Source organism: Ambystoma mexicanum, chromosome 11 (genome assembly GCF_040938575.1).
Source record: "Ambystoma mexicanum isolate Mex_15411 chromosome 11, UKY_AmexF1_1, whole genome shotgun sequence".
Lineage (NCBI taxonomy): Eukaryota > Metazoa > Chordata > Amphibia > Caudata > Ambystomatidae > Ambystoma > Ambystoma mexicanum.
The window spans coordinates 1,482,180,709-1,482,196,505 of NC_090934.1; the positions used below are offsets into that span (position 1 = coordinate 1,482,180,709).

General features: G+C 49.3%; 2 protein-coding genes across 2 annotated transcripts in view; both read right to left on the reverse strand.

Annotated features, from left to right (window-relative positions):
• SEMA4B (semaphorin 4B) overlaps nt 1–15,797 on the reverse strand; it is a 567,312-nt gene that overhangs the window by 463,114 nt on the left and 88,401 nt on the right. The window lies entirely within an intron of this gene.
• On the reverse strand, nt 7,588–9,183 carry LOC138505172 (uncharacterized transmembrane protein DDB_G0289901-like). Its single transcript, XM_069625442.1, has one exon. It carries the CDS (start codon nt 9,181–9,183, stop codon nt 7,588–7,590), a length of 1,596 nt encoding a protein of 531 aa, XP_069481543.1.

Genomic DNA, 15,797 nt, shown 5'->3' on the forward strand with positions numbered 1-15,797 from the left:
GATGCTCATCTCCATCTAGCGACCAACGGGCACACTACTTAGTTCAATGTTATCCCAGTAGAACGTACGACACGTAGTCAAGCAAGAGAAACCTCCAGAAACAAAGCTTTCTGTGAGTTAGTGTGTTGCGAGTTCCCGCCAACTCTAGTAGACCGTAGTAGAATATTCGCGAGAAGCTTCGAGAACACCGACTAGTATACATGCAGTACCCGATGTCTGCGTTACTAAGTTAGCTTTCTGAGCTATAATGAGGTTTGATGAATTCACCGTCTAATTTCTACCATAACAGAACTAATCTATCTTGTTCAGGCACTTTTACTCATTTTTGTCTGAGACTTAAGAATTCTTTAATTTTCTTGAACAAAGCGTAATTATTGTTTGCCGTTGCTCTTTTGTAGACCCATGATGTTATCGCCCCAAAAGGAAGAGGTACCAAAGCGGTGCAGAAAATTCAAAACGTATCGGGAGATAATATGCAAGGTGGGGTCCCAAAATTTTGACTGTCTAGGGGCCTCCACAGCAGGGGTGTGGCCAGGTCTGGCAAAGTGAGGACAAAAAGACAAATTCAGCAAAAGATGGGGGACTAGTGAAGCCAGGGCTTTAAGTGGGGTGGGACTAGCAGGGGCTGAGAGCCCCAGATGTCTCCTGAAGCTTTGATTGAGCCGGGGCACTGCCAGGGATCCCTCAGCTCCCACCACCCCATCATTCACCCTACAGCAAAGAAAGACATTTTTTTTAAATTGTCCCATGCTGGGGGTTCGAACCGAGCCCTGCTGGTGACACGGCAGTGTCACATCTATATTTATCTATCTATATTATTTTTTATGTAGCTCACTAACCCAAAGGCTTCAGGGCGCTCACAAAAGACAGAAAAACATCAAGAGAACAAGCAAATAACAAAACCATAGACAAAAAAGGAGCTGAGAAGAAAAAGCACTTTAGCCAAGTTCTTTGTCAAAGAAAAAGGTCTTCAGTTGTTTTTTGAAGAGGGTGGTCGAAGCACTTTCCACGCGACCTGACCAAGAGTGTACCACAAAGCTGGGGCCCAAAAATGAAAGCCTGCAGCACCGATCTTCCTGAGGTAAGCTTGTGGTTGACTGAGTCTTATGGTGTTGGAGTGTAGGGTACGCCTAAAGGGGGCGGGGGGTCTTATTTACTCTTGTAGTCAGACAAGATGGCGCCTCATCATGGAGGCATTTAAAGACCATGACTAGGCCCTTGAGCGGAATCCCTTGTTGGACGGAGAGCCAATGCGGTCGCCTCCGCCCCTCGGTGACGTGGGTGTGGCGTTTAAGCACAGCGCTATTCTCAGTAACTTGCAATGTTCTGATGTTAGCCTGGGAGGTCCCTACCAACAGACTATTGCAATGGTCCAGTTCTGTATCTATGATGGCAGCAGCAATCGCTGCTCGGTTTGCCTCAGATAGGGAAGGGCGAATCGGGCATAGCAAGTGAACATAATAAGGGCAGGACGATTTAAGATAACTGACCTGCTTCTTAAATGATAGCTGGGAGTCCTAAAAGACTCCCAGGGCCTCATTAGGACCCTGGCGGAGAGGGTATTACGCCAGCGTAGTGCATGGCGTACCTCTCCGCCATACTACGAGTTCCCGTAGCGCCATGGAGGTTTTCTCCGCCTGGTTTTACCAGCCGGAGAAAACCATGGCGCTACGGGACCTCGTTGTTAATTACGCCACCGTATTTTACGGTGGCGTAATTAACTCCTTCCCCACTCCCATTATACCCTATGGGGCAAAAATGGGAATGGGGAAGGGCAGAATGGGGATTGGGGATTTACCGCTCCGCCGAGGTCGGAATGGGGCGGTAAATCCGCCAACCCCCATGGCGCTATCGGCGGCTTTCCGCCATGCTTCGCGGTGCATTTAGCACCGCGAAGTCCGCCTGGGTCGTAATGAGGCCCCCAGTGTCTTAACGGAATTGTGGGCTGAGATGACAGGGCCTGCAATGGTAAAACTCTTGTAGGCAGGGTCCAATTTTTTCAGTCTTTGTTGGGTGCCCAGGATAAGGAGCTCCGTTTCACGTTTGTTCAGTGCCAGTGGGCTCTGCCCCAGCGAGCCAGCATCGCCTGTCTCATGCTGGATTTCTTGTTTCATTCAGTGGCCCTCATTACGACCCTGGCGGAGAGGGGTTTACGCCAGCGTAATGCATGGCGTACCTCTCCGCCAGATTAGGACTTTCCGTAGCGCCATGGTGATTTTTACGCCCGGATTTTCCGGGCGGAAAAATCCATGGCGCTACGGGACCCCTCGTTAATTACGCCACCGTAATCTACGGCGCCAAGGTCGGAATGGGGCGGTAAGTCCGCCAACCCCCATGGCGGAGTTGGCAGCTCTGCGCCATGGTCCATGGTGCAAATTGCACCATGGATCTCCGCCAGGGTCGTAATGAGGGCCAGTGACTGTTTCACACATGAGGCCTGTGCCAAGCAGTCTATTGAGTGAAACAAAACACCCCAGCACAGTGTCGTATGGCGTGTCACCGGCAGGGCGTGTGCTTTGGTTTCAGGAACTTTGTTTTATTGTCCTGTGCTGGGGTCACTTCAGGCCACACCCATCATTTACGACACCCCCCCCTCGATTTCTCACATCACTTAAAACACTGAGTGGAGCTAAATGCATAAAGGGGCCATCAGAAGGAGGGCGGGGCAGAACAAGTGACGCAGAGAGGACAGTCCAATAGCGAAGCAGAGAGGAAGTGACAGCACTGCTGGGGCACCACAGCGTAAAAGCAAAGCTGTGACTATGACACGTCACACATGCACACTCATGCACACATAAACACAGGTCTGTGCACCACTTAAGTGAGGTGTCAGACTGGAGCATGCAGGGCGAATGACAAGGCGATTCTGGGCCTCTTCTTACTGCCCTATGGGTGAGGGGTCAGGGGGGGCTTTCAAATAGGAAACCGATCCCAGATGAATGGAGGCAGGGGTGCCAAGGTGGCACTTTGCCTCTGGTGGCTTAACTCCATGCCCCGGCCCAGAGCTGCTGTCAATCTGTGATATTCTGTTCAGTGCGAAAGAGCATGTTTCTGCAGAAGCCTGCAGAATCCGGTGGCGGTGCACGCTGGGTGTCGGTTTCAGGTGGCCGAGATCAAATGTACTCACAGGTATGCGGGTAGATATAGCCCAGGCACCCCCCCCCCCCACATCCAGGTGAGAGCCAGGCTCATGTTACAGTTTGATATAAGCCTGCAGGTAAACACTGCAGCACCTGCCTCACGATGCAGCAACATGGAGGCACTCTGGAATGGCCCTCACAGCACGCACTTGGACATGCGAGAATGTTCTCTGGCCCGCCTTTGCATGGAAGTGGGGCCCTGCTATGAAGCTGACACCACTTTGGAATGTACACAATGTCACAACGGTTCTGATGTTGGGAAGTAGAGTGAGGGTGGAGACATCCAGCGAAGCTGCTCAATTGGAACACTTACAAAAGGATCGCTGCAAAATGAGCTGCTCTTTCCTCTGTACCCGATATTTGTTTGTTTTTTATTACACGCTACATTGCTAACCACATATGTAGTAATCACAGACAATATCAGGTAAGGTATTAAGGAATTTATTGCAAGTAAATCCCATACAATTAAGACCCCAACGCGGGTCCGACTTAAAAGCATAGAGGCTCCGCGCGACGGCATCGCGCCCACTCCCAGCATAACAACATATGTTCCTCTTCCCACATAACTTTTCTAGTCATAAAACCATAGAACCTATTTCACAGAATGATCTTTAAGTATGTAAGTACAAAAGAAAATTGACCGAGGATAGTGGGAAAAAAGAGAAAATGAAACTGTACAAGTACTAAACAATGGATCGTACACGACACAATATGGAAATGACAACCAGGGAGCGCATAAAGTTATACAGACCCATTGAGTAACAAATGTGCAACATAAACAACCCAATAAGTGGATGTTGAATATGCAAAGTACAATTTAAGCCCAACCATAAACCACATGACAATCCAACTTAGCAGGCCTCCGTTTTAGCCGTCCTGTCACCCCCCCGCCCCCGCCCCCACCACCATTTCCCCCATGGCACCATTATCCTGGTCTTTTTCCCTCCAGGACGACCGTCCTGCACACCACACAAATTATCATCCCAACAGGATCACCATGGGAAGTACTTTCCGCCCCCTCAAGCTTCCTACCAGAATCCACTCACCTTTCCATATACCACTCACCACCAGCACTATATCCTCATTTCTCTCTCCAGAGGCACGTTTCCTTAGTTCACTGTGCCTCACAACAGCCACTCGATCCATACTCCAATGCCTCACATCACCGGTAACACTTGTCTACTTTTACTACCTCAATAGATTCAAAGAAACGAGAACAGTCTTTCGGGAACACTGCATGGTTTCTTCATCCTCACCACATCACCCTCTCTAACATGACTCCCTTCAACCACACACTCATCCAGCACCTGATTTCCTGTATCTGCCAGCCAATACGGATATAACTCAGATCGCATACCCCCGCTCCTCATCTTAACATCCATCAATACGTGTGGAGTATCCCCGAATGCCCTCATCATCTCACACACACAAACCCTTCAATCCAAGCTATTGGCGTAAGCTAACTGAATCATTTCCTTAATTATTCCATTTGTGCGTTCCATGGGACCAATAGTCTTAGGATAATACAAAGCAGTACATTGATTTTCTATTCCATTAGAGTTTGTAAATGTACGCATTTCCTGTGATACCAGCTCAACACCATTATCCAAAATTATAACCTTCTGATACCCTTCCCTAGTATAAAATATTCTCTAGATAATCAATCACACATTTGTTTTAATACTCTCCACAAACTCCACCTCAAACCACCTAGACGCATAATCCACCCCAACATAATGCCCTCAGAGCAGCCCTCAATATTCCCAAATGAGAGCACATATCACCTGCGAGAAGACTAGTACACTGGCTCTCAAACAGGGAATGGATTATCTTCAAAACTATGTCCATCATGCATAAGTGCCTATCCAAAATGGCTCCTCCATGCCTATCTCAGAAAATCATCAGATCCCAGTCATTGAGGCCAACAAAGACCCCATACGTGCACCGCCTCTGCCAATCGAAATTCAAATGATCCAAAGTCGGGGGTCTGAGCTTCCCCTACATTGCAGCCAAGCAGTGGAATTGCCACCACACCCCCACCCCCACTTCAAGAGCAGAACCGTCCTATTGGGTATTTAGAAGATCACTTTGCCCAGCTAGATTCGCTGTTCATGTTTTTCTTAATGTTCACTGCCCCTTACTGTCATTGCTGGTTTCTGTATTGCAAGTAACTGGATCTGTAACAGCACCTCAATGCCTCTGGGCTGTTTGTGTGCTTGATAAATGGAATAAATAAATAAATAAACAATGGCAGGCCTAGTTTTCTGTCCCAACAAACACATAGTACCCTTAAAATCAATCGCCACCTTCTCCCATGCTTGCTCAGGGACATCCGCACATCCCAACTCCACCTTCTGAGTCTTTAACGACTCGCACTAGATTGAATACAAGCCCCTACCTCTTCATCAACTCCTGCATCCATCCCTGGCCACCAAAATTTGGACTTTAACGTCTGCTCAGTCCAACTCTTTCCCAAATGCCCCCTGTGGGCACGCGTAGTCAACTCTGAAGACGGCAGAATCAACCTCTCCCCTCTTGCCAAACCCCCACCGAACTGCTCAACTCTTGTCTCATATTATAATATGGTGAACTGACCACCTCATCTTCTGGCCAACCACGCTCAGTTCTTCTTATCATCTTCGTGTTCTCCATGTCTCCCACAACACTCTCCAACCCGATAACCTTAGAACACGCATTGTTCACCGTATCTTCCACCGGTGCAATCCACTCATCACAAACGTCATCCTCCTGTTCTTGGACATCCGTAGGAGCCTTTGACAAACAATCAGCCACTGAATCACATCGCCCTGGTAACACATTCCACCACAAAGTTAAAACCCTGAAAATCAGCTCACCACCTAGCATTTACTGGTGTCACCAAACCAGACCCCTTCTAGAAATAAATGCACAAGGGGCCTAGGATTGCTCCTGATGGTATATGGTATGCCCCAAGCATATGTCTTAAAATATTTGGAGGCCAAGTAGCATGCAAGATTCTCGCGCTCAATTGTAGAATATCCTATCTCCGTCAATGCAGGCAATGCAAATACCACAGGCACCTTTACCCCCTTCCTCATTTGGCTAAACGCCACTCCCAAATCATGCATTTATGCGCACATGCATCCACTGTTATAACCGTTTCAGCCGCAGGATGAAATCTGTGCAACGTTGGCATATTGGCCACTTCTGCCTTCATCCTCCTGAACACCTTCTCTTCTTCACACCCCACTGCAAAATCCGTTCTCACTTTCAACAGGTCTCGTTAACCAGTACATTTCTCCCAAAAGTTTGCCACCAACCCAAATGGCATCCTTTCAAACTGTTATGCCCTCGTTGGGCGAAAGGAACGCTGTCAATGCTCTAGGCATGTGATGTATTTCTACGCTTTGGTAAGCGGACAAGAGATCAAGCATGCTGTACTACAATGCCTCCTCCCTGGTGGATAACATTTCATTAACTTTAGAAAGTGGGTGCCTATTGACCCAGATGTTACGTTTCAAATCCCTTAGACCCACACACAATCTGATCTGGCCATCCGGACAGTGAGTCGCGACAATAGGAGATAGCCACTCACTACTTTCAATGGGTTCTACAATACCCATATCACATAACCCACGCAACTCCATCCTCACTTTCTCCCTCACAGCCAATGGCAAGTTCCTAACCTTACGCACCCAAGGCACAGCATTTGCAACCAACTGCAGCTTATGGCAACAACCCTGTAACCAATACCTTTCCGAAAAACATTCTGGAACTTTGCTCCAACTTCTGATGAAAACTTCTCTGCTTTACCCTTTCCCACCATCCCCACTTGCAAATTCTTCCCTGGATGTAACTCCAAACCTAGTTTTGCCCTGGTGTTTCCACACCAGTAGACAATCGCCTTTAGCCATAACATATACCTTTGCATGAACTTGTTTTGCACTGTATACAATATCACTCCAGACAAAACCCAAAATATCAATCATACCTCCCTATACGCTTGTGCAAAGTATGATTCCTGTCACCCCAAATCTCCTTATACTTCTCCACTGGAATGATAGTGTAAGGTGACCCAGAATCTGCTAACAACGTAACAGTACGACACGCAACCACAATCTCCACTTCAGGGGGAACATATTCATCATCGTCATTACTCCCCCCACCTCCCCAACAATGTGGACAATCTCAACCGCCTTACCACCTCTTACCCGACATATCTGATGCTTTTGTCAGTCCCCGATACTTTGTTTGACTTACATAATCGGACAAAATGCCCCATCTTCCCAAATTCCCAACACTTGACCCTCTTGGTAGGACACTCCTTGGGATTCATTGCATGTCTTTCAAATCCGCACCTCAGACAATGCCCTTTTTCGCGCAAATCTTGTTGCAAGGTTTAACTACCTCCTTCAGCTGCCCCATTTTATTATTTTTCTTTATCTCATAAACTTTATTTTCTTCCCCCTTATGCTTTGTCAATCTCAATATCTTTTACCACCTGCACACTCTCCTTGCCACTCTCCTTTCCACTTTCCTTGCCACTCTCCTGGCCACTTTCCTTGCCACTCTCCTTGCCACTTTCCCTGCCACTCTCCTTTCCACTTTCCCTGCCACTCTCCTTTCCACTTTCCTTGCCACTCTCCTGGCCACTTTCCTTGCCACTCTCCTTGCCACTTTCCCTGCCACTCTCCTTGCCACTTTCCCTGCCACTCTCCTTGCCACTCTCCTGGCCACTTTCACTGCCACTCTCCTTGCCACTTTCCTTTCCACTTTCCCTGCCACTCTCCTTTCCACTTTCTTTGCCACTCTCCTGGCCACTTTCCTTGCCACTCTCCTTGCCACTCTCCTTGCCACTTTCCTTGCCACTTTCCTTGCCACTTTCCCTGCCACTCTCCTTGCCACTCTCCTTGCCACTGTCCTTACCACTCTCCTTGCCACTCTCCTTGCCACTTTCCTTGCCACTTTCCCTGCCACTCTCCTTGCCACTTTCCTTGCCACTCTCCTCACCACTTTCCTTGCCACTTTCCCTGCCACTCTCCTTGCCACTCTCCTTGCCACTGTCCTTTCCACTTTCCTTGCCACTTTCCTTGCCACTTTCCCTGCCACTCTCCTTGCCACTTTCCCTGCCACTCTCCTTGCCACTCTCCTTGCCACTGTCCTTTCCACTCTCCTTGCCACTCTCCTTGCCACTTTCCTTGCCACTTTCCTTGCCACTTTCCCAGCCACTCTCCTTGCCACTCTCCTTGCCACTGTCCTTTCCACTTTCCTTGCCACTTTCCTTGCCACTTTCCCTGCCACTCTCCTTGCCACTCTCCTTGCCACTCTCCTTGCCACTGTCCTTTCCACTCTCCTTTCCACTCTCCTTGCCACTCTCCTTGCCACTTTCCTTGCCACTTTCCCTGCCACTCTCCTTGCCACTTTCCTTGCCACTCTCCTCACCACTTTCCTTGCCACTTTCCCTGCCACTCTCCTTGCCACTCTCCTTGCCACTGTCCTTTCCACTTTCCTTGCCACTTTCCTTGCCACTTTCCCTGCCACTCTCCTTGCCACTTTCCCTGCCACTCTCCTTGCCACTCTCCTTGCCACTGTCCTTTCCACTCTCCTTGCCACTTTCCTTGCCACTTTCCTTGCCACTTTCCCTGCCACTCTCCTTGCCACTCTCCTTGCCACTGTCCTTTCCACTTTCCTTGCCACTTTCCTTGCCACTTTCCCTGCCACTCTCCTTGCCACTCTCCTTGCCACTCTCCTTGCCACTGTCCTTTCCACTCTCCTTTCCACTTTCCTTGCCACTCTCCTTGCCACTGTCCTTTCCACTCTCCTTGCCACTTTCCTTGCCACTCTCCTTGCCACTGTCCTTTCCACTCTCCTTTCCACTTTCCTTGCCACTCTCCTTGCCACTGTCCTTTCCACTCTCCTTGCCACTTTCCTTGCCACTCTCCTTGCCACTGTCCTTTCCACTCTCCTTGCCACTCTCCTTGCCACTGTCCTTTCCACTCTCCTTACCACTTTCCATGCCATTTCTAGCATTAACTTCCTTTAAGCACTCACTCGCTAACTCCATACCCTTGGCAATGGACAATGCTTGCTGCAAATGTGGATTTTTAGCTTGACACAAACGTCCCTGAATTTTGGGGTGGGGTTGGAAATGTACATCATTAACCGATCCCAAATATATTCATCCTCCCTCCCTGTAAGTTGGTACGATCCCAACAGACCCCTCAAATGAATCTACTGATACGCCAACCCCTTGTTTCCTTGAATCATTAAAGGCTTTCGGTATCCCGGCGGTAATTCTGGCGGGATACTGGCAAACCTGCCTTACTGTCCTGATATTACCGAGGTATTACTGGCGTCAGAGAGCCAGTAAGTTCCCATTCTCATGCAGCCGCCGCACCACTGCACGGCCCAGAAAGCAACAAGCATCCGCTTCGCCCCGCTCACTCTCTGAACACACTGGAGTCACAGCACTCCTTGTGCTGCCTTCACACAGCTCGCTGAGTCACTGCTCACAGGAGAGCCGCTCGGTACCCCAGTGTCACCTCAGCGCTGATCAGGTCCACTCCGTCATTGGCGTCTGTCACCTCTTCGCCAATAAATTATAGTAATCACAGACAATATCAGGTGAGGAGGGGGCAAGAGGATTTGAGGGAGGTCATGGGACAATCATAGTAGCACGGTGGCCCCCTTCATGGTCTTAACGTTGTTGCGAGGCAGATGGTTATGTCATCCATAGCTACTGCCCCTCCCCCAGCCCAATACCGTATAGATGAGAAACGTTACTCACTAACGCAACCGTACCGCCCATATCCCAGACAGGTAAATAGGAGATGGACATGATCTCAGCTAAAGGTGGCAAGAATAAGCAAACTGACAATGAAACAATACAGGTGCGTGCATGAGACAGAAAGTAAATGTGCACTCAATATGAACAACACAAAGACTACGTAATAGATGCATTAATACACGAAGAACAACAATATGGCATCGAAAAGACTTGGAGAATACTAACATAAGCCATATATAAGCTGACTGCAACATGAACGACACCGAAATATGGCTCACTAACATAGAAATGCAAGAGTAATGGGCAGCCATCTTTTCCAAAATGGCAGCCGCAACATGCTTCTAAGTAAATGAACGGCCTCAAGACTTCATGAGAACTCAAAATGCAGAAATACCAAAATACAAGTCTGTGCAAAGCTTAGACGGTAGCTGATAACCACACCCAAGGATACCACAAATGGGAGGTTAGGAATGCTGCATTGAAAGCACAAGATAACAATTCCCAAGACGCAAGAAGGATACTCCCGGATTAATTCGTAAGCCAGGTGAAGGACAATTATAAGCGAAAGGACCCCAGGAAGAATAGCTCAAGAGTGTCCTCCGTGGTAAAAGGAACCATGACACTTGCATTAATATTAGCTAAAATGCCAATAATAAATACAAAAATAATAGGCGAAATAACTCTAAACACGGTTTCATCACATGTGACCCCTAATTGAAGAACACTGTCTAGTCATTAGCAAAGAACAGAGATAGGACCCCAGCCTCACTCCTCATGCATATTCCCAGACACGAGGTGTGACATCAGGGTGATTAAAAATAAATCCCCCTGTCCCATGGCCTAGGAATAAGGGAAGCAGTCTATGCACCTCTCTCCCCCTAGTCCTGTCTGGCCATGGTTGGGTAGTATTAAGCAAAACAATGAACACCCCTAATTCTAGGCCGCCCAGTATATATTACGCCAACCAATAGTTTATTGTAGAGATTGTGCCTTTCTGATTGTGGTCTCAGGAGGAGCCATTAGACCCAATCAGAACTTCAAACCCTATAGAATGTATATGTAGTCAATCCCCTCAACCAATCCCTAGCCCCCATAGGTTTTGTATTGAGAAATTATATTGTGATGTCAGTAGTGATGATTTTTGAGTATTTAATCCAGTGTTTGTGTTGAATTAATTGAGAAGCATTGGGCCTCATTACGACTCAGGCGGTCCGGAAATAACGGTGGCGGTAAACCCGCCGCCACCGTTGTTTCCGGACCGCCTGAGTCCGACCCCTGCAGGCGGGCGGTGATGTTCCCGCCAGGTCTGACCTGGCGGGTTTAACACCACCCGCCTGCAGGCGGCCGAGGAAACACCGGCAGCATTACGAGATGCTGCCGGTGTTTCCATGATCCCCATTCCCATCGAGTCCCATAGGACTCGATGGGAATGGGGATTAACACCATTCCGCCTCTGTGATTCCCGGAAAACCGGGGTTGTAATGCCCCGGTAATTCCGGGAATCACGGAGGCGGAATGGTAATACGAGTCCGGCGGTAACCAGGCGGCTTTACCACCACCGTTACTGCTGGACTCATAATGAGGCCCATTGTATGCTTCGATGGTAATAAAGCTAGGTTTTGTCTTGCACTTTGCCTATTTCCATCATGGAGTCCAGTTTGATCTGGCCCCAAAACCACTGTGTAATTCTGGTACTTTCTAGGCAATCTTAACAGATGGTAGCAAAGATGATGGTTCGCTAGAGTTCTTTGTTTGTTTAGGATTCCCTGCCGTGGCCCGAAGACTACAGAGGTGACCTGTAGAGAGCTGTATTAGGTGCAACAGAGAGAGGCCTAGAGGAGTCCCTTTGGAGAAAGATCCTATCAGGTCCCGGCAGGACCTCCCGTAGGGCGGACAGCAGCTGGCAGTTAAGGGAGATTCGATACTGAAGACCCTCAGCGGATCCATGGATGTAAGTGGTCCATATGCCTGGCAACACAGGGGAAGGGACTGTTTGTATATTGGGGGATTGTGTTGAGGTAAATAGATAAGAGATAAAGAGATGTCTGCTGACATGGGTCGGGAAAGATCACGTGGCCTCACTAGGAGTTGAGAAGACGGCCATAGTGCATTTACTTGTATAGTAGTTGCTGGCGACAGCCTTGTGTTGTAAGACAGCTAAGGCTTTGTGAAAAAAATACTTTTGTCTATATTGGTATATGGGGAGGATGTGAAGTTGTGGACTGAGGAGTGTGGTCTGGTGTGGGAGCACATATCGGCTGTGAGAAGAGCAGTGCACTGGCTCCCAATCCAGATTGTCTTCCATCACGCATAAGTGCCTATCCAAAATGCCTCCTCCATTGGGCTGCTCAGGGCGTGAGTGACAGGTGTGGTGTCACTCAGAAGGTTTGGAGGGAACAGTGAGGTGGGGCTGTTCAGGGTGTGAGTGGCGTTTGTGGTGCTGCTCTGAAACATTTGGTTACGCAGGAGGCATGGTCTTGAAAAGAGACGCAGACGTACAAATGTACTGCTGGGGAAAGGCGTGAAAGGGGGTAAAAGGGAGTGAGTGAGAACATATATTTACATGCTGTGTATAAGGGGAAACATTTGCAGAATCGACCAGCCAACATGGAACTGGTGAGAATGGATAGGGAAGAGGTGAACGAGCGACCCGTGAAAGAATGGATGATTAATCAGCATGACAAAGGGGTCACAGCACCCACGGCTCTGTCTCCTCCTGACCAGAGCAGTGATCTGCCTTCAGAAGCACAAGGATTATATCCATTACAAACATTAAAAGCAGCAGCGGGATACACTAATCCAACAAATGTGCCCTGAGTATAGTAGTGAAGACATAAGTGGAGAACACATAAGTAAATGAAAACATGTGTCCACACATGTGGAATAACATGAGTGCCGCGATTTACAGGCAAGATTAACAGAAGCCGAGGAGGAGCTCCAGAGAGAGAGGGTAAGGCAGGGTAATAAGGATGAGACAGCGATTGTGCCGAATGAATGGGTGGGAGAGAGAGGGGAAGGCGGGTTAATAAGGATGAGACGGCGATTGTGCCGAATGAATGGGTAGGAGAGAGAGGGGAAGGCAAGGCAATAAGGATGAGACGGCAGGGCAATAAGGATGAGACAGCGATTGTGCCGAATGAATGGGTGGGAGAGAGAGGGGAAGGCAGGGCAATAAGGATGAGACAGCGATTGTGCCGAATGAATGGGTAGGAGAGAGAGGGGAAGGCAGGGCAATAAGGATGAGACGGCAGGGCAATAAGGATGAGACAGCGATTGTGCCGAATGAATGGGTGGGAGAGAGAGGGGAGGGCAGGGCAATAAGGATGAGACAGCAGGGCAATAAGGATGAGACAGCGATTGTGCCGAATGAATGGGTAGGAGAGAGAGGGGAGGGCAGGGCAATAAGGATGAGACAGCAGGGCAATAAGGATGAGACGGCGATTGTGCCGAATGAATGGGTAGGAGAGAGAGGGGAGGGCAGGGCAATAAGGATGAGACGGCGATTGTGCTGAATGAATGGGTAGGAGAGAGAGGGGAAGGCAGGGCAATAAGGATGAGACAGCAGGGCAATAAGGATGAGACAGCGATTGTGCCGAATGAATGGGTAGGAGAGAGAGGGGAAGGCAGGGCAATAAGGATGAGATGGCAATTGTGCCGAATGAATGGGTAGGAGAGAGAGGGGAGGGCAGGGCAATAAGGATGAGACAGCGATTGTGCCGAATGAATGGGTAGGAGAGAGAGGGGAAGGCAGGGCAATAAGGATGAGACAGCGATTGTGCCGAATGAATGGGTGGGAGAGAGAGGGGAGGGCAGGGCAATAAGGATGAGACAGCGATTGTGCCGAATGAATGGGTAGGAGAGAGAGGGGAGGGCAGGGCAATAAGGATGAGACAGCAGGGCAATAAGGATGAGACAGCGATTGTGCCGAATGAATGGGTAGGAGAGAGAGGGGAAGGCAGGGCAATAAGGATGAGATGGCGATTGTGCCGAATGAATGGGTGGGAGAGAGAGGGGAAGGCAGGGCAATAAGGATGAGACAGCAGGGCAATAAGGATGAGACAGCGATTGTGCCGAATGAATGGGTAGGAGAGAGAGGGGAAGGCAGGGCAATAAGGATGAGATGGCAATTGTGCCGAATGAATGGGTAGGAGAGAGAGGGGAGGGCAGGGCAATAAGGATGAGACAGCGATTGTGCCGAATGAATGGGTGGGAGAGAGAGGGGAGGGCAGGGCAATAAGGATGAGACAGCAGGGCAATAAGGATGAGACAGCGATTGTGCCGAATGAATGGGTAGGAGAGAGAGGGGAAGGCAGGGCAATAAGGATGAGATGGCAATTGTGCCGAATGAATGGGTAGGAGAGAGAGGGGAGGGCAGGGCAATAAGGATGAGACAGCGATTGTGCCGAATGAATGGGTGGGAGAGAGAGGGGAGGGCAGGGCAATAAGGATGAGACAGCAGGGCAATAAGGATGAGACGGTGATTGTGCTGAATGAATGGGTAGGAGAGAGAGGGGAGGGCAGGGAAATAAGGATGAGACAGCAGGGCAATAAGGATGAGACGGCGATTGTGCCGAATGAATGGGTGGGAGAGAGAGGGGAGGGCAGGGCAATAAGGATGAGACAGCAGGGCAATAAGGATGAGACGGCGATTGTGCCGAATGAATGGGTAGGAGAGAGAGGGGAGGGCAGGGCAATAAGGATGAGACGGCGATTGTGCTGAATGAATGGGTAGGAGAGAGAGGGGAAGGCAGGGCAATAAGGATGAGACAGCAGGGCAATAAGGATGAGACAGCGATTGTGCCGAATGAATGGGTAGGAGAGAGAGGGGAAGGCAGGGCAATAAGGATGAGACGGCGATTGTGCCGAATGAATGGGTAGGAGAGAGAGGGGAGGGCAGGGCAATAAGGATGAGACGGCAGGGCAATAAGGATGAGACAGCGATTGTGCCGAATGAATGGGTAGGAGAGAGAGGGGAAGGCAGGGCAATAAGGATGAGACAGCGATTGTGCCGAATGAATGGGTAGGAGAGAGAGGGGAGGGCAGGGCAATAAGGATGAGACAGCAGGGCAATAAGGATGAGACAGCGATTGTGCCGAATGAATGGGTAGGAGAGAGAGGTGAGGGCAGGGCAATAAGGATGAGACAGCAGGGCAATAAGGATGAGACAGCGATTGTGCCGAATGAATGGGTAGGAGAGAGAGGTGAGGGCAGGGCAATAAGGATGAGACAGCAGGGCAATAAGGATGAGACAGCGATTGTGCCGAATAAATGGGTAGGAGAGAGAGGGGAAGGCAGGGCAATAAGGATGAGACAGCAGGGCAATAAGGATGAGACAGCGATTGTGCCGAATGAATGGGTAGGAGAGAGAGGGGAGGGCAGGGTAATAAGGATGAGACGGCGATTGTGCCAAATGAATGGGTGGGGGAGAGAGGGGAGGGCAGGGCAATAAGGATGAGACAGCAGGGCAATAAGGATGAGACGGCGATTGTGCCGAATGAATGGGTAGGAGAGAGAGGGGAGGGCAGGGTAATAAGGATGAGATGGCGATTGTGCCGAATGAATGGGTAGGAGAGAGAGGGGAAGGCAGGGTAATAAGGATGAGACAGCGATTGTGCCGAATGAATGGGTGGGAGAGAGAGGGGAGGGCAGGGCAATAAGGATGAGACAGCAGGGCAATAAGGATGAGACAGCGATTGTGCCGAATGAATGGGTGGGAGGACAGATAATGCTCAAATTAGATGGAAAGGTCATGGACGATTTTAAACTAAGAGAAAGGGAAGTCAGAGAAAGGCAGGAGACAGAAGAAGAGAAAAGGGAAGAGGAGAGAGAACGAAAGAAGATCAAGAAAGAGAATAAAAGCGAGAGGCATATAGAGAAAGGGAGAAGAGATG